The following is a 24,311-nucleotide window of genomic DNA, read 5'->3' as shown; positions in this document are numbered from 1 at the left end:
CCACTAGGCTACCTGAAGAATAGTCCCAAGCCTATGTTGTTGTGTAGGTGAAGTTATGGGCCAGTTTGCATACATTCTTCTAAGTGCACATGTGGAACTGCATAAATGTAATACTTGTTTTAAACCATTTTGACACTTTTATCCCAATGTCCTACAATGGCCCCATTATTTATACACTGAACAAAAATATAAACAACATGCAACAATTTATATGATTTTTCTGAGTTACAGTTCATACAAGGAAATCTGTCAATTGAAATGCATAAACGAGGCCCTAATCTATGGATTTTACATGAGTAAGAATACAGATATGCATCTGTTGGTCACAGATACCTTTAAAAAAGGTAGGGGCCTGGATCAGAAAGCCAGTCACTATCTGGTGTGACCGCTATTTGCCTTATACAGCGTGACACATCTCCTTCGCATAGAGTTGATCAGGCTGTTGATTGTGGCCTGTGGAATCATCTGTCCTTGGTTGGAACACTCACTACCGAGTTCCAAACTGACTCTGGATGCAACATCAGCACAATAACTATTTGTCAGGAGCGTCATGAAATTGGTTTCCATGGTCAAGCACCGTCGGCTCGAGTGGTGTAAAGCTCGCCGCCATTGGACTCTAGAGCAGTGGAAACGCTTTCTCTGGAGTGATGAATCATGCTTCACCATCTGGCAGTCCGGCGGACGAATCTGGGTTTGGCGGATGGAAAGGGAAATCTTAACACAATGACATTCTAGACGATGCTGTGCTTCTAACTTTGTGGCGACAGTTTGGGGAAGGCCCTTTTCTGTTTCAGCATGACAATACCCCTGTGCACAAAGCAAGGTCCATACAGAAATGGTTTGTCGAGATCGGTGTGGAAAACCTGACTGGCCTGCACAGAGCCCTGACCTCAACCCCATCGAACACATTTGAGATGAATTAGAACGCAGACTGCGTGCCAGACCTAACTGCCCAACATCAGTGCCCAACTTCACTAATGCTTTTGTGGCTGAGTAGAAGCAAGTCCCTGAAGCAATGTTCCAACATCTAGTGGACAGCCTTCCCAGAAGAGTGGAGGCTGTTATAGCAGCAAAAGGGGGATCAACTCCATATTAATGCTCATGCTTTTGGAATGAGATATTCGACCAGCAGTTGTCCACATACTTATGGTCATGTAGTGTAGCTCTTCTATAGGCAGCAGTCAAGTGGGCCTCCTCTTGTCATTACACCCCCAATTCCACCACAGTTAGTGCCCTTTCTGGGCCCCTAAACGCTGGCCTATGGCTCCAAGTGAGGCCCCTGGTGTTGTAGACATGTACAAGAGTCTCGCATGGAGATCACCAGCAGCTTGTTTTGAATCTACAGTGCATTCAGAAACTATTCAGACACCTTCACCTTTTCCACATTTTGTTACTTTACAGCCTTATTCTAAAATTGATTAAATAACAAATGTTCCTCATCAATCTACACACAATACCCCATAATGACAAAGTGAAAACAGGTTTTCAGAAATGTTTGCAAATTTATAAAAATAAAAAAACGGATGCCTTATTTACATAAGTATTCAGACCCTTTGCTATGAGACTCAAAATGGAACTCAGGTGCATCCTGTTTCCATTGACCATCCTTGATGTTTCTACAACTTGATTGGAGTCCACCTGTGGTAAATTCATTTGATTAGACATGATTTGGAAAGACACACACCTGTCTATATAATGTCCCACAGTTGACAGTGCATGTCAGAGCAAAAACCAAGCCATGAGGTCAAAGGAATTGTCCGCAGAGCTCCGAGACAGGATTTTGTTGAGATAAAGATCTTGGGAAGGGTACCAACAATTGTCTGCAGCATTGAAGGTCCCTAAGAACATAGTGGCCCCCATCATTCTTTAATGGAAGAAGTTTGTAACCACCAAGCCTCTCTTCCTAGAGCTGAGCAATCGGGGGAGAAGGGTCTTGGTCAGGGAGGTGACCAAGAACCGTTTGGTCATTCTGAGAGAGCTCCAGAGTTCCGCTGTGGATATGGGATACACTTCCATAAGGACAACCATCTCTGCAACACTCCACCAATCAAGCCTTTATGGTAGAGTGGCCAGATGGAAGCCACTCCTCAGTAAAATGCACATGACAGCCCACTTTGAGTTAGCCAAAAGTCACCTAAATGACTCTCAGACCATGAGAAACAAGATTCTCTGTTCTGATGAAGCCAAGATTAAACTCTTTGGCCTAAATGCCAAGCGTCACGTCTGGAGGAAACCAGGCACTGCTCATCACCTGGCCAAAACCATCTCTATGGTGAAGCATGGTGGTGGCTGCATCATGCTGTGGGGATGTTTTTCAGCAGCAGTGACTGGGAGACTTGTCAGGATCGAGGGAAAGATGAACGTAGCAAAGTGCAGAGAGAGATTCTTGGTAAAAACCTGCTCCAGAGCACTCAGGACCTCAGACTGGGGCGAAGGTTCACCTTCCAACAGGATAATGACTCTAAGCACACAGCCAAGACAATGCAGGAGTGACTTCGGGACAAGTCTTTGAATGTCCTTGAGTGCCCAACCAGAGCCCGGACTTGAACGAACATCGCTGGAGAGACCTGAAAATAGCTGTGCAGCGACGCCCCCCCATCCAACCTGACCGAGCTTGAGAGGATACGCAGAGAAGAATGGGATATTCTCCCTAAATACAGGTGTGCAAAGCTTGTTGCGTAATACCCAAGACGACTAGAGGCTGTAATCACAGCCAAAGGTGCTTCAACAAAGTACTGAGTAAAGTTTCAGAAGTCTTATATGTTTGCACACATATCTAAAAACCTGTTTTTGCTGTTTCATTATGGGTATTGTATGTAGATTGATGAGGGGACAAAACAATGTAATCAATTTTAGAATAAGGCTGTAATGTAACAAAATGTGAATAAAGGGGTCTGAAAACTTTCCTAATGCACTGCAGATGATATGTATGCATGTGTGTATGTGTGCGTGCGTGCTTGTGCGTATGTTTTCTGCTGCTTGCTTCTCTGTGGTTGTGTGAAGGGTATTTCCCCTGACAACAAGCTGCTTGTAGCACATGCTGCTGTCCACTCTACTCTTGATCCAGACCAAGCCTTTGGTCTGTCTTCACGGCAGTACACACACACTTCAACGTGAGCGCACACACACACATGACTATATGACAACACAAACCCATACAAAAACACTTGCATGCACTTTCTCACGCACACACTCAAATCCTCCCCAAGAAGGGAAATCTCTTCATGAAGCGTTTTCCCTCACTGTGTTTAGTTTTTTTCCTCTTGAAGATGACGATTACTTTTTGGGCTCAGTAGCTCACTGGGCTCTAGGACAAAGCAGGAAACATCTGTAGACATTTCAGATATTTCTTCCCCTCTATTGCTCACCTATATTCTGTGCGACATTTACCGGTTAATGATTTAAAATGGATTTTCTGTTATTTACTGCGTGCTATTGTGTCATGGCATGGTCTGCAATAAGCAATACAGGGTGCCTGAATGCAGAGGCTCAGGTGGCTCAAGAGGAAAGTCTGAAATCAAGATTTTGTACTAAATAGTGCATAATTTCCACCCCCAAACAAATGACATCTTCTTCCAAATCAACAAGGTAGGGAAAAATGCAGAGCCTCTGCTATCTATTCCCCCTGCACTCGAAGTTGCAGTGGCCATTTTCCTTTTACACCTTGCTCATGATTGTCTTATTCAGGATAAGTCATTCCAATTAATCCACCCGGATCCACATTGGCTGGCTTGGGGGAGGAGTGCCAGCCAGGGAGTCAGGTTAGAAACTTGCTTTGCCCTCTTTCACATACCCTCTTTTCCTCAAAGAGAACCAGCTGGCTGATCTGAGAGCAACACCTTCTTGTTCTTCTTCCAAGAACAACCCCTTCTATTCTCCAAGGAAAGATGTCACAAAGAAGTCACAAAGCTAGTCAAATAAAAAGCATGAGCTGGCACACACCCAGAGAAAATTATTTTTTGTAGAGGTGCACACTCTACATAAACTCAGCCCCCCCAAAACAAATGTCCTCTCACTGTAAAATTTTCAGCAAACTTAACATGTGTAAATATTTGTATGAACATAACAAAATGCAACAACTGAGACATAAACTGAACAAGTTACACAGACATGTGACTAACATAAATGGAATAATGTGTCCCTGATCAAAGGGGCAGTCAAAATCAAAAGTAACAGTCAGTATCTGGTGTGGCCACCAGCTGCATTAAGTACTGCAGTGCATCTCCTCCTCATGGACTGCACCAGATGTGCCAGTTCTTGCTGTAAGAGGTTACGCCACTCTTCCACCAAGGCACCTGCAAGTTCCCGGACATTTCTTGGGGGAATGGCCCTAGCCCTCACCCTCCCATCCAACAGGTCCCAGACATGGTCAATGGGATTGAGATCCGGGCTCTTCGCTGGCCATGGCAGAACACTGACATTCCTGTCTTGCAGGAGATCACGCACAGAACGAGCAGTATGGCTGGTGGCATTGTCATGCTGGAGGGTCATGTCAGGATGAGCCTGCAAGAAGGGTACCACATGAGGAAGGAGGATGTCTTCCCTGTAACGCACAGCGTTGTGATTGCCTGCAATGACAACGAGCTCAGTCCGATGATGCTGTGACACACCGCACGGTTTGTGCACATAGGCAACGTTGTTGCCGGTGATGTCTGGTGAGGACCTGCCTTACAACAGGCCTACAAGCCCTCAGTCCAGCCTCTCTCAGCCTATTGCGAACAGTCTGAGCACTGATGGAAGCATTGTGCTTTCCTGGTGTAACTTGGGCAGTTGTTGCCATCCTGTACCTGTCCCGCAGGTGTGATGTTCGGATGTACCGATCCTGTGCAGGTGTTGTTACACGTGGTCTGCCACTGCGAGGACGATCAGCTGTCCGTCCTGTCTCCCTGTAGCGTTGTCTTAGGCGTCTCAAGGTACGGACATTGCAATTTATTTCCCTGGCCACACTACCGTTAAGACACGACTGTTCATTCATTGTTTATGGTTCATTGAACAAGCATAGAAAACAGTGGTTAAACCCTTTACAATGAAGATCTGTGAAGTTTTGGGGATGTATCTTTAAAAGACAAGGTCCTGAAAAGGGATGTTTCTTTTTTGCTGAGTTTATATAGACTCCCAGTAATTCATTGAGTAAAACAGTCAGAGGTAACACACTAGGGCGGTGTTCAAATCAAATCAAAGTGTATTTGTCACGTGCGCCTTTGGTTAGTGATTCCCTTTGGGATTTCAGATTCTCCAGCTGTTTTCAGTCAGTGCAAGGCTCTACACAAAACCCCATGTGTCATAATGGGCAGCAGCTTTCCTCTGCTCCGGCACCTGGCAGCGGCCTAGCGAAGCCCCAGTCCAGGGAGCTCATGGTGACTTTTCTGGTTCCCTCATCCTAGGGCTAGCCTCAAAGAGAGGCTCCCTGGGAGAGAGGGAGGTGGCAGTGATGGCCTCTGTGTTTTGGTGATGATCGCCCCAAAAAGTGAGGTGTTTCGGTGGTTTGCTCGGAAGGGATTTCTGGTGGTTTTCTTTCACTGTTGCGATTGCTGCTAGGTTTTGAAGATTTTAAGAGTATCAGGTCCCACAAGGGTACTCATCATCAATTAACACAACTGGAACAAAAAATGTCAAATTAAAATAAAAACACATGCCAAAAAGATTTAAAAAGTAAAATGCAGCCTTATAAAATCTCTGCTGTTTGTTCATTGGTGGTTGGGAAATTGCACCTTTATGACCTCCTTGTTGTGACAGACAAAATTTCTGCTTCACATATAATTCAGTGATTCGGCCATCTGGGCCAGATTTACCCTGCCAGCCCAGAGCCATACTGGGTTGTTGGGGAGAAAGCCATGACTAAGCCAGGGCAGACATTTTGCTTTGCCATACTCTGTTATATAGATATGCTTAATAATAATGTACATTTTCATTTTGACATCCTCCACGCACCAAACGTCAACACACTAGAAAATATGGTAAGATAAGCAGTTGCATGGAGTTGTTAAAAAAGCATTAGTTCCTTTAAATGTTTTGTTTAATTCTCAGAAGAGGACATTCATGGGTTCTTTCTTCCCTTGCATGGATAGGTTATGTTAAAGGTCCAATGCAGCAGTTTTTATTTCAATATCAAATCAATTCTTGGTAACAATTTAGTACCTTACTGTGATTGTTTTCAATGAAAATGGTCAAAAAGAAACAAAAATAGCTTCTTATCTAAGAAAAATGTCTCAAGCAAGAATTTTGCTAGGACTATGGGGGGTGGTCTGAGTGGGGGGGGGGGGGGGGGGGGGGGGGGGGGGGAAACTAAAAACTAGCTATTATTGGCAGAGAGGTTTGGAACTTTATTTCTTACTGGTTATTTACTAATTTACCACCTGGTAATGTCACCAGGCCAAAACTCCATCCCACCGATATAGGCAGACATTTCAACTCTTACTCTAAACGGGCATTATAATTTCACAGTATTATTCCAACCTCATAGTGCAGAACTACATATAAAATACATAAAAATCTAATTTTGGACTGCACTGTGCCTTTAAAGTAAAATAATAATAACCATGTAATAACCATGTGTTTCATGTATTCCAACTATTTAGCTCCAGTCATTAACATGAGCCCGTTCTCCCCAATTAAGGTGCCACCAAGCTCCTGTGAAGTATTCATACCCCTTGACTTTTTCTGCATGTTGTTGTGTTAGTCTGAATTCAAAATGTATTAAATAAATTGTTTTACTCACACATCTACACATGATATACCACAATGACAAAGTGAGAACATGTTTTTAGAAGTCTTACCTTTGGCAGCGATTACAGCTGTTGTTTCAATTCCGCTAGCGTGTCGTGAAACACACCTTCCACGTCATTCATTATTTTCCATAGAATGCATAGCCCCTAGTTGATTATCCCTTACTTATTGCACACAAAGGGAGTCCATACAACTTGTTATGTGACTTGTTGAGCAACTTATTTAGGCTTGCCATAACAAAGGGGTTAAATACTTATTGACTCAAGACATTTCAGCTTAGGTTTTTAATTCAATTGTAAATATTTCTAAAAACATAATTCCACTTTGACATAATGGGGTATTATATGTATGCCAGTGACACAAAATCTCAATGTAATCCATTTCAAATTCAGGCTGTAACACAAAAAAAATATGGAAAAAGTCCAGGGCTGTGAATACTTTCTGAAGGCCCTGTACATGGTCAATAATTAACTACATGATTGATGCATTTCTGCCAAGAACACAGAGTACAGGAAAAGTCCTATGTTTCTTTAATCATGCAAAACAAAGACTTCTCAAAAGTGAGAGAACAGAGGCCGGAATAAAAATCGCCAGGCGGTACAGAACGTTATTGGTCCCATTCCACAGAGCACTCATAGCCAGCACAGTCAGGGACCTAGGTCATCAGCCTATCTTTATGTGTGAAACTCACCATCCCTCCTCAGGGTACACCACAACTCCCCCCCCCCCCCCCCCCCTTAATGCTGAGAAATTCATAGAGCAAGTAAGTTTACTATTGCTGTGTTGATGAAAAATCACACACGCTCCGGCAAGAGTCAGCATTCAATATGCCAAGACTGATTTTTGTAGTTATCATGTTAGATGTTGCTGGACTATAAAAATGCATTGTTGCACATATTTGTTCATTCTAAGATACTGCATGGGGTGGTGCTATTTTCTTAGGTGCATTTATTTTCCAAATGGCACTCAAAAGTCAGATTGTATGTCAGATAATTATTGATTTGGTGAGATTTCCCAAAGCTGCCAATAGTTTGCTAAAGGGAATTGCAGTTGAACATAATATTGTCTCGACATTAGGAAACACTCCTCCAAAGAAAACGCTCTGATAATGACATGGTTGCGTTGTTAATTTTCTCTTCTTGGTACTTGACATGACGTGGTATGCTGTCCACAATGGAGCCTCCTTTTCAACGTCAACAACAGCCACTGCAGCTAACAGAAGCATGCTCTTAAAGGCAGACCCGAGCCATGCTTCAGGGTCATGGAGTGTTATTGCCTACAATTGTTACTTGAAGATTCTTGCTTTGTGTAAAGTAACACTGAGGCAAGGAAGCCCCTCCAACAGGCTTGGGCGCCCTCTGTGCCCGTAGCTCTGTCTATCGGTCTGGGTGGATGAATGGCACAGAAGGGAGCGCGCAGCTGAGGGACATGGCAGTGTGCAGTAGAGTGGGCGCCCCAGGCAGGCCAGCCTGCATTGATTGATGGCAGCTATTTGCAGACTGGTTAGGACCGTTGGGCCAGTAACTGAACGGTCACTAGTTCGAATCCACGAGCCAGTAAGGTGAAAAAATCTGCCGTTCTGCAGTTAACCTCCAACAACAACTGCTCCCCGGGCGCCGATGACGTGGATGTCGATTAAAGCAGCCCCAGCACCTCTCTGATTCAGAGGGTTAAATGTGGAAGACACATTTCGGTTGAATGCACTGGCTAAGCATCCCCTTTCCTGCTGCCAGACTGAAGGACAAATGTGGAGGTGAGGGTACTCGCACAGTCTCTGTCTCCCAGTGTGTATCAGATGAGATGGTATTTTGCTGCATCCCAGTAAGTCAGTCAATTCCTCTCCGTCATTTGCATCCTAAAGATCAAATCCCCATTAGGGAAAACAGCGCCACTGTACGTCCCAGTGAATCAGCCTCTGGCAGCATGTCTCATTTTTGTGGGGAGTACATATTCAGCTGTTCTTTCGCGTGTGCAATGATGTCAGAGGGAAAAAACATTGTTCGCTGTTTGCAGTAGCTTCTTTGTTGTTGTCATAGCCCAAACGCACGTGGCAGTTTCACCAATTAACGATTCCAGCTCAAAGAATCGAAGAAGTAAGAACGAATCTCCACAGGTTGACGTTTATGGAATTATTCTTGTCCTGGAGGCACTCCAGGATGGGCCAGCTGCAAAGTCAAAGTTGGCTATATAAAGTGCATTCAGATAGTGTTAACTAATGGGGAAAACTCTAGAATGATGAGTGAAATTCAATCTTGCGCTTCTCTGTGCACGCTGATATTTCTAAGCCCGCATGCAGCTTAGAGGGAACTTGTCTCATGAGTCCATTCTATGCGCACCAAAATTACATTATGCTTCTCTGAATTGTCTTGTGAAAGAATAACACAGTAAGATCATAATCGCACTTTATAATTTAGCCAAGCATGTTGGCAAATTATACCCACCTGACCCAGATTGCGAGTTATAATGGAGCGTTTTTGGATTGTGTAAACAACAACAGTAATTGTAAAAAGGCGGAGATGCAGGGCTGTTCCTAAAAGTGTTGCAAAATTCCAGGCACTTTCAATAAATTCCCTGATTTCCCCAAAATCCCGGTTGAGGCATCTCGGAATCAGTAATGAATAAACAGGTAATTCAGAGTCCTCCAACCAGGAGTTCAGGAAAACCGGGGAATTTATTGAGCGTTCCCGGAATTTTGCAACTCTAGTTCCAAACAAAACAAATACAAGTGTGCAAGCTTTAGTTTCTTAACGGCACAGCTAGTAGAACAAGAAAAGCACGTTATAGTTGAAGACTCTTCTATGAGTGCTAAAAGCACATTAAAATTACTTAGGAACTGTGCACACTGTGGAGAGGTATGTGGCCACTGGCCACACCCGTTAGAACTCTCACTCAAAGCAGTTTCATTTTTTATAGATCACTTTAGTTCCCAGGTTCTGATTCTGTTCCTCGAAAATGATGCGGTTCTGTTCCCTGAACCAGCGAGGGTAATAGCTCACACGACAAAAATGTGTAAATTCAGGGGCCTTTGAATATGTCTGCAAATTTATTTAAGCTGGATCATGTGCACGACCGGTGCCTGGCTCTCCCAACACTCCCACCAGGAGGTCTGGGAGGCACAGTGGGGAGGGGGGGAGACCGAAATAGCCACTGTCAGTGGAGAGAGGGAACACCACCTCCTGTGTAGATAAGGTGGGCATCTTTAGCCGCTATCAGCCCTGACAGTTAGCCAGATGGGGCCTTGGCCACTCGGTAGCACAGATGGACAGAGCTTGTTGGTTCCACTTCATCCTCCCCTCCCTCACTCTTGGTTGGTTTCACTCACACATACTGGCCAGCTGCCTCTTAGGAGATTTAACTAAGTGCTCTGGACACACTCAAGACTCCACAAGACTGTGGAGCTGAGAGAGAGGGAGGAAGAAAGAGATGGGGGAGGGGAAAGAGAGTTGATGCCCTGGGAATTGGCGAGAGAGCAACGCTGAGATGTTGATGGTGGTGAGTATGATTCCAGGGCAGTGGTTGCAGCGGGCGTTGGTAATTTCTTTATCAGAAGTTGTCATAGGTGAACAAATGCCCAGTTCGGTAATGAAGCATTAGGGAAGCCAGTCAGGGAGGAGGGGATCGCTCTTAAGGAGCGAACACAACGGTTTACAGGGAATTACAGAACAGATAATGGCACGGTCATAACCGCAAATCGGAATGTCACATTTACAACAACAAACATCTCTCATTTCAGGGATTTTACCATAGTTCAAGTAAGACCAATAATGTTAATGTACCTGATCTCTGGGTATGTGGTATTTTTCCAGCATCTCCTCCAAAGCCTCCATGTTTTCTATATGTTTCAAATGCACCAATCGATACACTCTAGCCTCTTGCTCTTCAAATCAAATGTTGTTGGTCACATGCAGATGTTATTGCGGGTGTAGAAACACAAGCATTTTGATATCTATCAGTTTCACAACAATACATACAATACACACAAATCTAAAGTAAAGGAATGGAATTAAGAATATATAAATATTTGGATGAGCAATGTCAGAGCGGCATAGACTCAGATACAGTACCATAGAATACAGTATATACATATGAGATGTGTAATGCAAAATATGTAAACATTATTAAAAGCGCTAGTGTTCCAATTATTAAAGTGGCCAGTGATTTCAAGTCTATGTACATAGGGCAGCATTCTCTAATGTGCTAGTGATGGCTATTTACAATCTGATGGCCTTGATAGAAGCTGTTTTTCAGTCTCTCGGTCCCAGCTTTGATGCACATGTACTGAGCTCGCCTTCTGGATGATAGCGGGGTGAACAGGCAGTGGCTTCGGTGGTTGTTGTCCTTGATTATCTTTTTGCCCCTCCTGTGACATCAGGTGCTGTTGGTGTCCTGGAGGGCAGGTAGTTTGCCCATAGTGATGCGTTGGGCAAACCGCACCACCCTCTGGAAAGCCCTACGGTTGCGGGTGGTGCAGTTGCCGTACCAGGTGTTGATACACCCCGACAGTATGCTCTCAATTGTGCATCTAAAAGTCTGTGAGGGTTTTAGGTGCTAAGTCAAATGTCTTTAGCCTCCTGAAGTTGAAGAGGCGCCTTCACCACACTGTCTGTGTGGTTGGACCATTTCAGTTTGTCAGTGACGTGTACGCAGAGGAACTTGAAGCTTTCCACCTTATTCACTGCGGTCCCGTCAATGTGGATAGGGGGCTGCTCCCTCTGCTGTTTCATGAGGTCCACAATCAGCTCCTTTGTTTTGTTGCTGTTGAGTGAGAGGTTATTTTCCTGGGTCCCCAGGGTCCTCACCTCCTCCTTGGTAATCAAGCCTACTACTGTTGTGTCGTCTGCAAACTTGATGATTGAGTTGGAGGCATGCGTGGCTATACAGTCATGGGTAAACAGGGAGTACAGGAGGGGACTGAGCACGCACCCTTGTGGGGCCCCAGTGTTGAGGATCATCGAAGTGGAGGTGTTGTTTCCTACCTTTAACACCTGGTGGCGGCCCGTCAGGAAGTCCAGGACCCGGTTGCACAGGGAGGGGTTCAGACCCAGGGCCTCGAGCATAATGATGAGCTTGGAGGGTACTATAGATGTGCGTTGCAAGGTCAGGGTGCCATTAAAGGAACAACTTATCACAGGTCTCAGATAAGTGGCTGTGACTGCTGATTCAGTGGAATGCTGTCACCAATGTTTACGATTGAATTTACTGTATTGCGGACATGACTTGAGATAACAAAAATGATCAAGTCTCCCACATAAGTCTCTTGTGAAGGGGTCACTACAACATTGGAAATCACCGAGTATAGTAGTCTATTTTGAAATCGACTGAGCAATATACAAATCTGCCCATTTGTTTAAACACTGGTGAGATTGAGTTCAATGAGTTGTATAGCATGTAGAAAGAACTGATTGTGAGGCCGTCAATAACCTTATTCACTCTGCCCTATCCTCATGAGTTTTGACTGCTTGAGCTCTATTAGGGGAACTGTTTCTTCTCTTCCTCAACTGCTGCACACCGCCCCCTAAAACAGTTAATTAACGAATCGTTAAACTTGGATATGTGGCTAAATAGATGTTTATTTGATCCTCCAGGCACCATAATCATTTTGTACTTTTTTATTGAAAATATGCTAAATCTCATTATTTGTTTAGCCTTTGATGCAACAGTTATTAATATGTATGTGACTGACTGACTGAATTATATGAGCGGCACATTGTATCTCAAACTTTTCTTGTATTAGGACATTTCTATTGAAAAGGCTTTACAAGGCCACCTTTATCCATTTGACAAGTGCTAGCAATGAGTTCCAAGGTCAACAATGTTTCAAACGTGTCAAACTTTCCAGCAACTCACCATGAAATACAAACTTACATTTCATTTTGCCACACTTTTCATATTCCGTCTTGGTTATTATTTGTATGTGTTTCCAAACGCTTATTTTTGCTTTATGTATTTTTTGTTTTAAAAAAGGTCAGACAATTTTCCACTCTCCCTTTCTTCTGTTTCTTCAAAGGCAAGCTGTGGCTATTTTTTCAATTGATTTCTAAAGTTAATGTTTTTTTCTGTTCCTCTTCCTGCACCTTACTCTCTTGCATGCATTCCTCTCTCTCTGCATGGTCCTGGGGAACAGCTCCCCATCCCCAGGTATAAGAAGGTAAGGCACCGACTCACACTGTCCAAACCCTAACCAGCCTACAGAAATCAGAATATTTGTCCATTTTTCTCATGTGGTGTGTTGACAAACCAAAACCAAACTCTAACCAGCCTACACCCTCCCCAACTAACTCCCACTGGACCTTGTGGAATGGATAGCCCCTATTAAAATCTTTACTAAACCCCAACCAGCAGCCTACACCAACCTAAACCAACTCCCAATGTCCCCTGTGGAGTGAACAAACCCTAACTATCCTACACCAAGCCCAACCAACTCTTTCACACTATTGGCATCTCATAATTGTCTAATACTCTTCTCACGCTATCATACTATACTGTGCTGGCATGGATATTTTTGTTTTCACATTGTCCTTTTCTAGCACTGTTCCATTAACAATGGTGGATGTATAACCAGGCCAGTGCTGTAGAGCTCAGCTCAATTCAGTTGTGTGAAAAGCCTGTGAGAGTCAGACTTTTAGATTGGGTACGGCATGTTAAACCACAGGTGTATATTTATTCCTTCTATATATTGTGGCACATTTCAGGTCATACCCTTGTTTTTGTCATTTCTGTAGAATGAGACTATTTCTGGAGCTGTAAAATACAGTGAAATTACGTTTACTTAATTATCCAGAGCATGGTTAAATGATTATGCAACCTGAAAATCATCTGCCACTTGTATCCTTCTGTGAGTTTTTTTTAAATCAGGGGTTTTCAATTTCAGTCCAGACTGGGCTATTCCCAGCCTGCACATTTTGATCTAGCCCAACACTAACAGGTCTGACTCAATTTAACAAATCATCAATAAACTGTTGAGTGCTTTGGTCCACAAGACTAGAAACGTCAAGCTAGTCTGCTCTTACTGGCCAAATGTTAGGGTTGTTCCTGTAATTGTGCTTGTGTAGATTTGGTACAGAAAGTTAGTTTCAACCTTGAACTTCCCTCCCTGTGTTGAATATTTGTTAAATGATATTTTCCGTGTTGATTGACACCAAATCTTTTGTTCTCATTTCATCCATCCAGACCTACAGTATACCTGGGAAATGTCAAAGTTAGCATATGGTGATATACACTGAGTGTACAAAACATTAAGGACACCTGCTCTTTCCATGACATAGACTGACCTGGTGAATCCAGGTAAAAGCTATGATGCCTTATTGATGTCACTTGTTAAATCCACTTCAGTCAGTGTAGATGAAGGGAGGAAACAGGTTAAAGACGGATTTTTAAGCCTTGACCCAATTGAAACATGGATTGTGTATGTGTGTCATTCAGAGGGTGAATGGGCAAGACAAAGATTGAAATGTCTTTGAACTGGATATGGTAGTAGGTGCCAGTTACACCGGTTTGTGTCAAGAACTGCAACGCTGCTGGGGGTTGCTCAATATTAGGAAGGCGTGTCGTGGAAATTTCCTCTATTTACCAAATCATGGGAGCAAACCACACACACACGTCAGAGTTAGTTATAAAAGTCCATCTTTAATTATATGAGCTCTTATCACAATCCTGTGACTCTCAGATAATTCAGTGTCTCCCAGTGAATCCTCTGAGAGTCCCCTTACAATGCAACCGAGTTCCTTTAATAGCAAAGACACACATAGTCAGACAGCATAGACATAACTCATCGTTCAGCTTTGTCTCCTTTCTCAAACCCCAGAACCATAAACCAACCCTCCATATCAACAGGCATATATCAAATTGTCATTTAGATACAACCAACTCAAAATACAACCAATCCTGGACAAGCTCACGGAGAGGAGAATGATTCCAGACACTGCCATCTCCGATGGGAAAACTAGGGAGTGAACTGGCACACACACAGTGGAGCAAAAGACATGTTTACACATGATGACACTTTGACCTCTCCCCTCCCAGCGGCCATGCAACTTAGTCTTGACATAGAACAGATACTGCAACCCTGCCCACAGTATTATACAAAAATACCATTCTGATGAGAATTAACTTACACACATTTGATAAATATAAAACATCTTACATATGTTACCAACAAATTCTGATTATCCCACGACAGGCGTTCCTAATGTTTGACATACTCTGTGTATAGGCTACTGTGTGTGTATTTTTCCAAAGTAGTATGTTTGTGCTTATATTTCATTGATACTGTAGCAAAGAATGGGGTCGAGTGATAAATGGCAGATATGTGAGAGCAGAACTAATAAACGGGCTCTGCCCTATCACTAAAATGGCCACCCCGATCAGAACTACAGATCACAAAATGGCCAACTGCCAAAACAATTCCCAGAAGCAAGGGGAAGGTGGGGCCGACCCACAGATAAGGGGTCAAGACAAACCAGGAAGAGAGATAGAAAGGGCTGGAAGCATCTGTGAACCATAGAGAAAGAGACAATATATATCAGCTGGATTTACCGTGCTGGATTTACCGTTTGTACCTGGATCTACCCGAAAACCCGATTTGTGTACCGAACCCTGCTATCCTTGACCTTGCCTGCGGCCTGGGTGGACCAGGATGGAGAAACAAACACACAGGTACTGTCCTGTTCTAAAGAACTCTCATTCTGGGGTGATTTTGGTGACAGTTTCTCACTTCATTTGTGACAAACTCTCCTAATCTTGAAGAGATTTGCCACATGTGGTGAAGAATGTGAGCAGATTGACTAACCATACCACTGGTTAGGTAGAGGGGTAAAAAAGGTTCATTTAGCACTCCAAAGGGGAGGTCTGTTTTTTTTGTTGTGGCTTTGTTTGGTTAGGACAGTTTCCTCTGGAAAATGAGTATGGAGGGAGCCATACAGGCCCTGTTACAAGCGGCGGCCACCCAACAAGAGGCAACTAGAGCTCAACAAATAGCTCATCAGGATGCAATGTGAATGTATCAGGACACGTTACAGGTCCAGCACCGCACCAACCAGCTGCTCATGAGAGGAGCAAGAGAGAAACACCCGGGAGTTAAGAGAAGGCCTAAAGGAGCTAGCGGACTAAATTGGGGCTCAGTTACCAGCTGCAAATATCCAGATGCGGGCCAATCATTTTCTTCAAAAAATGACAAAGCGGGGAACCCTCAGAAGGTGAGGCCGTCCCACAGATATGGGGTCAAGACAAACCAGGAAGAGAGAGAGAAAGGGCTGGAAGGATCTGTGAACCATAGAGAAAGAGACAATATATATCAGCTGGATTTACCGTGTGTGAGCTGTACTGTTTGGACTTACCTGTTGGCGTTTGGACCTGGACCTACCGAAAACACGATTCGTGTACCAAACCCTGCTATCCTTGACCTTGCCTGCGGCCTGGGTGGGTCAGGACGGAGAAACAAACACACAGGTACTGTCCTGTTCGAAAGAACTCTCATTCTGGCGTGATTTTGGTGACAGTTTCTCACTTAATTTGTGACAAACGCTCCTAATCTTGAAGAGATTTGCCAGAATACTTTGACATGATGTATTGATTGATATGAGAGTATGGTGTATGTTTATTGATCGGTGTATGTTTATCCTCAGGTGCAGTACCTGAAGGTCATTTTACTTTAACTCTGAAACAACAGGTACAGTAGTGGAGCCATTCTAAAGTGGGTGTACATCCTACACTGTTCTGTACGTACTAGCAATATCATTCATAAAGTAATCAAGTAAAGAACATGTTAGGATAACATCATCATGAGTCACATAACTAATTCCTCTATTTCTGTCTCTAAGCTGAAACCATAACAAGGCCCTAGTTCACCTTTTGCAGCTGCAATAAGGATAATAATTATTGGAATTAAGCACAACAGCAAATGTGCTTTACTCCCTAGTTAGCCTCTGGTTTACGGGTCAGTTTTAATTGAATAACAGATGAATGTGAGAATGCTATATAAATGCATTATTTTTCGCGGAGACAAACTCCATTTTAAATACTGCCTTCGGTTTAATTTGTCTTGTTAAAGTAGACCTTTAGTCAGGGCCCTATGAAATGCAATGGCATTAAAGGAGTAGTTCACTATTTTACGATATGATGTTAGATTGTTCCTCACCCTAAAAGTAGTCTATGGGCCAGGAGAAACTAATCTATGGTTCAGGATTCTTTAAACAGTCATTACTAACTTCAGCTAACTTTAGCCACCCCTAGCTAAACATCTATGGAATTGATGGGGGCATGTGAGCATATATTTTTTGTTAAATGGCCGATTCACCTTTAAGTACCATCATACCAAATATGGAGTAAGTTTTTAAAATGTTTTATAGACACTCACATGCACCCATCGCTTCCATTGATTTTTAGCTAGCAGTGGCAGAAGTTAAGTTGACGTTTGTAATGGCTGTTTAAAGAGAACTGAACAGGGATTACAGTTTCCCCTACTTTTGAGGGAGGAACCATCTAAAATGAAGTTGTATAATAGTGAACTATTCCTTTAATATTGCATTGCATCTCGTTTAACAAGCATGTATCAAACCTCTTCCGCAACAACCTTATTTTATCCACAATAAACCTTACCACGTTCCGTTTTCCACCAGATATATGCATAGAGTCTAAATAAGCCCTGTCTCAGAGGTTGAGCCAGGACATTTCTCTGACGTTAAAGGAATACTTTGGGATTTTGACAATGCAGACCTTTATCTGCTTCCCCGGAGTCTGATTAACTCGTGGATACCCATTTTATGTCTGCGTGCATTTTGAAGAAAGTTGCTAACTATCGCTAGGTTAATTGCTAACTAGCATTAGTGCAATGACTGGAAGTCTATGGATATCTGCTAGCACGCTAGGGTATCTGCTAGCATGATAGTAGATACCCAGTTATTGTGCTAACGCCTGTTAGCATTGGCTCGCAGAATTACCACCCAACTTCCTTCTTACCGGACACAGTAAGGACACATACTGTTTTTATTTTTATTTTCTGCACTTTTGCACACCAGTATCCTTACTTGCACATCATCATCTGCTCATTTATTACTCCGGTGTTAATCTTCTAAATTGTAATTATTCGATCCTATGGCCTAACTTCTCATGCCTTTTGCACACACAGTATATAGACTTTTTTTTTTTTTTTTTTTATTGACTTGTTTATTGTGTTACTGGCTTGTTTATTGTTTATTCCATGTTTAACTCTGTGTTTTTATCTGTGCCACACTGCTTTGCTTTATCTTGGCCATGTCGCAGTTGTAAATGAGAACTTGTTCTCAACTAGCCTACCTGGTTAAATAAAGGTGAAATAAAAAAAATTAACAGAGACATACAAATGGTATCCACGAGTTCCTCTGACTCGTGGGGAGTACATAAAGGGCCTCATTGCGAAAATCCCAAAGTATCCCTCTAACATTCATCGGTGAGGAATGAGAGGCATCCATCACATCTCCATCATGCCTGACTCTAATAATTCATCATTGCCTCTCCCGTCACACTAGTGGCAGGAAGCCACCACCTAAACACCTCCATCAATCTGAGGAGGACACAGGTGGAGGTAACTCCTCCCATGCCACAAGAGCTGCAAGATAAAGGTAGGCATACTTTGCAGAAGCTGCCTTTTGGCTTCTTTAAGAAATAGGTAACAGTGAACATATTGGATGGTTCCTACATTTGAAATTGACCTGTTTACTTTTACAAAAATAAAGTCCACACACACACCACAGGCACGACACACGAATTCAGCATCGAGGGGAAATTGGTGTGTGGATACACTGATGTACGGCGCCCATCTGCCTTTCATAACGGTAATTTCTCTTCTCCCTACCCCCTATCCCCCCATAATTGTGATCAACTGGCTCTTCACTGGTGGCTTAGGCAATCACCATGGAGGGAGATGTAGATAGATACTATGTCAGCCTCTTCAATCAACTGCCATTTCTGAATGCTTTTTTTTGTGCCATAGGATGATATGAATAATATACATAGTCGGAAAGTCAAACCCATTTTCATGATTTCTGGAAGAGCATCAAAATACATAAAACATATCACATTTTTGTACTCATTCAGTAGTTGGTCAAAACTGCATTTTGAAGTGTCCTAATCAATATACAGAAACACTTTCTGATATATTGAAAACATGAACTTAAAATATACTACCTACTCATACAGTACATTTACCACAATAGTAGTCATATTACTTGGATTTTTTTTATCAATTACCTTATAAACTGCATGTGCAACAAGAACCATGTTTTAACAAGTGGCAATTAATCACTCGTATTGATTCGGGGGGAATCAGGTTGTATGCGCTGTTGAAACTAACACAACTCAAATATCACATGGAAACTATAAATATTGTTTAGAGGAGAAACTGCTGAAGACGACCTACATTTTGGATGGTTGAGTTTTGCTTCAAGTGGGCCGCCAACACGGAAAGTTAAACGCAACACACTTTTGTTAATCACTGGTATCGATATCAATTTGAAATCAATGAAACAGGGGCAAAGGTTTAGGGTGTCTGCGCTGTTTAAACTAACACTATTCAGAGGCTACACCGAATCTGACAATAATTCGGGTGTTACTCACTAGAAGAGAATTTGCTGTGGACAGTCAATTAAATTCTAGAATGTCAGATGGAAGTTTTGGGTGGCTGCCGAAATGGGGAAGGAAACAAATCAGTTTTGTTATTCAACTTAACTAATCACGACCCACCATAGGATATCAACAGTGACAGGGTGTTATTTGAGTTATAATTTTACTCTCAAATCCATGCACTGGTGTGAAGCCAGTGACTTTTATACAGAGAGCTCCCCAAATTCTCCTTGCCATTTGAGTTTGAAAATTATAGTAAAATTCTAATCTGTTTAAAAATAAATCAACATTTCAATTTAGGCTGATGTGTATGTTACCCACTTACAAATTCTTGGCACAATCACATATATTTCTTAATAGTTTAACCATTTACAGTTTAAAAATGCTCTTATGCACAATTAAACCGGTTGCTCTAGAAAGAGCTCCCTTAGTAGCTGTGCAGTAGGCCGTTAATTCACCCTGCCTAAATAGAGTAGAAGTCGGAATTTTATATACACTTAGGTTGGAGTCATTAAAACTCATTTTTTAACCACTCCACAAATTTCTTGTTAACAAACTATAGTTTTGGCAAGTTGGTTAGGACATCTACTTTGTGCATGACACAAGTAATTTTTCCAACAATTGTTTACAGACAGATTATTTCACTTATAATTCACTGTATCACAATTCCAGTGGGTCAGAAGTTTACATACACAAAGTTGACTGTGCCTTTAAGCAGCTTGGAAAATTCCAGAAAATTATGTCATGGTTTTAGAAGCTTCTGATCATTTGAGTCAATTGGAGGTGTAGACATCATTTGAGTCAATTGGAGGTGTACCTGTGGATGTATTTCAAGGTCTACCTTCAAACTCAGTGCCTCTTTGCTTGACATCATGGGAAAATCAAAAGAAATCAGCCAAGACCTCATAAAAAAAAGTGTAGACCTCCACAAGTCTGGTTCATCCTTGGGAGCAATTTCCAAACGCCTGAAGGTACCACGTTCATCTGTACACACAATAGTACGCAAGTATAAACACCATGAGACCACGCAGCCGTCATACCGCTCAGGAAGGAGACGCGTTCTGTTTCCAAGAGGTGAACGTACTTTTGTGCAAAAAGTGCAAATCAATCCCAGAACAACAGCAAAGGACCTTGTGAAGATGATGGAGGAAACAGGTACAAAAGAATAACCACAGTAAAACGAGTCCTATATCGACATAACCTGAAAGGCCACTCGGCAAGGAAGAAGCCACTGCTCCAAAACCGCCATAAGAAAGCCAGACTACGGTTTGCAACTGCACATGGGGACAAAGATCATACTTTTTGGAGAAATGTCCTCTGGTCTGATGAAACAAAAATAGAACTGTTTGGCCATAATGACCATCATTATGTTTGGAGGGAAAGGGGAGGCTTGCAAGCTGAAGAACACCATCCCAACCGTGAAGCACGGGGGTAGCAGCATCATGTTGTGGGGGTGCTTTGCTGCAAGAGGGACTGGTACACGTCACAAAATAGATGGCATCATGAGGTAGGAAAATCATGTGGATATATTGAAGCAACATCTCAAGACAACTGTCAGGAAGCTTGGTCGCAAATGGGTCTTCCAAAGGGACAATGACCCCAAGCATACTTCCAAAGTTGTGGCAAAATGGCTTAAGGACAACAAAGTCAAGGTATTGGAGTGGCCATCACAAAGCCCTGACCTCAATCCTATAGAAAATGTGTGGGCAGAACTGAAAAAGTGTGTGCGAACAAGGAGGCCTACAAACCTGACTCCATTACACCAGCTCTGTCAGGAGGAATGGGCCAGAATTCACCCAACTTATTGTGGGAAGCTTGTGGAAGGCTACCCGAAACGTTTGACCCAAGTTTAACAATTTAAAGATGATGTTACCCAATACTAATTAAGTGTATGTAAACTTCTGACCCACTGGGAATGTGGTGAAAGAAATAAAAGCTGAAATAATTCATTCTCTCTACTATTATTCTGACATTTCACATTCTTAAAATAGTGTTGATCCTAACTGACCTAATACAGGGACTTTTTACTAGGATTAAACGTCAGGAATTGTGAAAACCTGAGTTTAAATGTATTTGGCCAAAGTGTATGTAAACTTCCGACTTCAACTGTATTGCCTTCTTATCTTTAGTATAAAGAGACATAGACAAAAAAAAAATTATATAAGTGTTTCAGCTTTGGTTGTAGTTTGTTATTCGATGATGGCCTCCGACAATTTTTCGAAATGTTAACGAGAGACATTCCATAGCTCAGCTCGGACCATCATACATGGTGGACATCGTACATATCTTCTATAGTGTCCAGTTGAACACTTAACCAGAAGTCCAGGTATTTCAGACCAGGGCCACTGTCTGGTCCTTCCATAGCGTGATGGAACCAGTTTGATCTCATTTACATTCTGTTTCGGTCAGTCTGCTTGACAAGGCTAGTCATTTTAGTAAAGAAGTGACTGGGCATAGGAGGTTGTAGCTGCATAGGGAGCTTTGGTCGAGTGTTACATCAATGTGTATTTAATGCTTCTACCCATACAGCGTAACAGTGCAGGACCACAGTATCAGTGCCTCAAAGCTCCCCAGTCTTCTATTTTCATCTATTGATCTATTGCTCCTCAGCAATGCAGCAGAGTTGAAGGAGCACATCTTGGCTCATCCCATCCAGATAGCTGTGTGCTTTACTTAGGGAAGAATCCACTCACCCAACCCTCAATTTACTCAATACATCAGCCTCGGGCTTGCCTGTCAAAGGCAAAGTCAATATTTCATGTTTCCTGTCGACAGTTTTTTTTCCAATCCTATTGGATTCAGCCCAAAGACTGGTCGTGAGACATGAGGCTGGTCGTGGTATCTACATGAGGCTGGTCGTGGTATCTACATGAGGCTGGTAGTGGTATCTACATGAGGCTGGTAGTGGTATCTACATGAGACTGGTAGTGGTATCTACATGAGACTGGTAGTGGTATCTACATGAGACTGGTAGTGGTATCTACAGCAGAACATAGCATAGAAGCATTTGGAGCAGTGGGGCCCAGAAGAGAACATGTTGGGAGTCTTTTTGATAGTTGGGCACAGTTCCAAAACAGACCATATCAATTCACATCTGTGGAACGGCTCTGAAGCTGCTCGCACAACGGAGGAATGCTGGCCCTGCTGCACTATCAAAGAGAACATTCATCTGTGTTCTACACAAACATCTGACTCAACCTGGTGCTTTGTAGAAGAGATGAGATGCTGTTTGCTGTGAATGAAAGGAGGAGAGGCTCCAAGCGTAGAGAAGGGGTCCAGAGTACAGGCAGTAATGGAACTCCAGGCACAACAAATGGTTGCTAAGAGCAGGCGACGTTGGAACAGAGAACCTCCTCCTCTGTCCTACAATAAGTTTTCAGCGATTTTGATGTGGAATTAGAATGTGGCATGAAGTGCGTTTGTGACACACATAAATATATAAAAGGTTTTGAGGATAAGGAGATTCCTCACAAAAACAGAAAAATGTACTTTGCACTTTTTCACCCGACACTCGGTGGAGCAGAAAACTGTATATTACCATTTGTGGTTCTGACAAGTGTTGCTCTGTGTTGAGAGAGACGTAACACACACACACTCACTCACAAGCACACACACACACACACACACTGTGTGAGGAACTTTCATCCAACACATGGCTGAGCAAATACGTTTGGGAGATAGGATAGCACTGACGCAGACACATGCACGCACCCACCCACCCACACACACACACACACACACACACACACACACACACACACACAGAGTTAAGCTTACCAAAAGGGGGGCACACAGTTAAACTTAACAGAAGGGGAGAGAGAAAACAAGTACAAGTGTGATTCAGCTGACAATGGGTGATTGCAAACTGGTTGGTATAGGGAGATCCATAAAGATTAGCTTGGCATGGCAAGGTAAGTTATGACTCACCAAAGAATTCATTGATTTGTGAAGCCGGTATCAGTAGTAGAAAAGCAACAACTGCCAAAGCCTGAGTCTATTTAAATCAATTCATCCACTCTTTTATGGATGCTGTCTATCTCTGTGTTTGCCGTAGAGATTTCACTCCTCTGTCATCTCTTTTCAGTACATCCATATTCATTTGCAGACAGCCACATCAAATAACTTTGCTGCAGGTAGCACTGTATTTTTATTTATTAAGGATCCCATTCTCTTCCTGGGGTCCAGCAACATTAAGGCAGTTATATGCAATTAAAATAAAACACGACATTACATTTCACAACACATTAAGTATGTTCCCTCAGGCCACTACTCTTGTACCACATATCTACAATACAAAATCCATATGTACATGTGTATAGATTGTCCTATACAGTTCATTCTAGTGTAAAAAAAAAAAAGCCAGAACACCTCAGCTGATATGAGATTAATGTTGAACACCTCCATTGCATTTTCATGCAAAGTTTTCTCTCTGAAAGGTGAAACAAGATACATAGGAATCCATAGAGTCTGATGGCTATTCCCAAAACACATGTGCTAAAGTTCCCGTTGGCCCATTAGATATGACTCAACCTGAAGGACTGGAGGTGGTGTGCGCCCTACTTCCTCTGTTCTCATCAAAATGATCAATCCTAGCACACACCGCAGAGAGTGGGTCACCTTTTGAAATGAAATTTTCAATTTATGTCAACCTGGCTGATCCCATTTGATAAGAAAGCAAAGCCCCAGCATGTTTGAGACTGAGAAAGATGGTTGGGTATATACTCACCTTTTTGACTGCATGCATGCCAATGAGGCATGTTGCATTTGTTGTATCAATGGGAGCTAGAAGTCATATCATATTCTGAGTAATCCTGTACAATGTGCTTTACAGCACATACAACCAATCTTTTTCGGTTTGTAGAGAAGGAAAGACAACCTACCTATGATTTTGCAGCTCCGATGTGCATTTGTTGACTGCTCTCGCCCTCTCGCCCTCTCTCTCTAGCCAGGGCTTCATTGATTGGACCTGCAGCACCATGACCATGCCT

General features: G+C 42.7%; 1 protein-coding gene across 4 annotated transcripts in view; it reads left to right on the top strand.

Moving 5' to 3' along the window:
* Window positions 1-24,311, top strand: part of LOC110537698 (double C2-like domain-containing protein beta) — a 308,740-nt gene that overhangs the window by 220,292 nt on the left and 64,137 nt on the right. For 2 of the 4 annotated variants that reach the window (XM_090192594.1, XM_090192595.1), the window contains one exon: window positions 12,851-12,874. The exons of the other annotated variants lie outside the window; for them this stretch is intronic. In XM_090192594.1, the coding sequence (XP_090048720.1) occupies window positions 12,851-12,874 (24 nt within the window). The remainder of the gene's footprint in view (window positions 1-12,850; window positions 12,875-24,311) is intronic. 4 annotated transcript variants of the gene reach the window in all.

Source organism: Oncorhynchus mykiss, chromosome 12, assembly GCF_057628025.1.
Source record: "Oncorhynchus mykiss isolate SJ-2025 chromosome 12, ASM5762802v1, whole genome shotgun sequence".
In the NCBI taxonomy this organism is placed as follows: Eukaryota; Metazoa; Chordata; class Actinopteri; order Salmoniformes; family Salmonidae; genus Oncorhynchus; species Oncorhynchus mykiss.
Note: the sequence above shows the minus strand (reverse complement) of the source record. Positions and strands in the feature narration are given on the sequence as shown.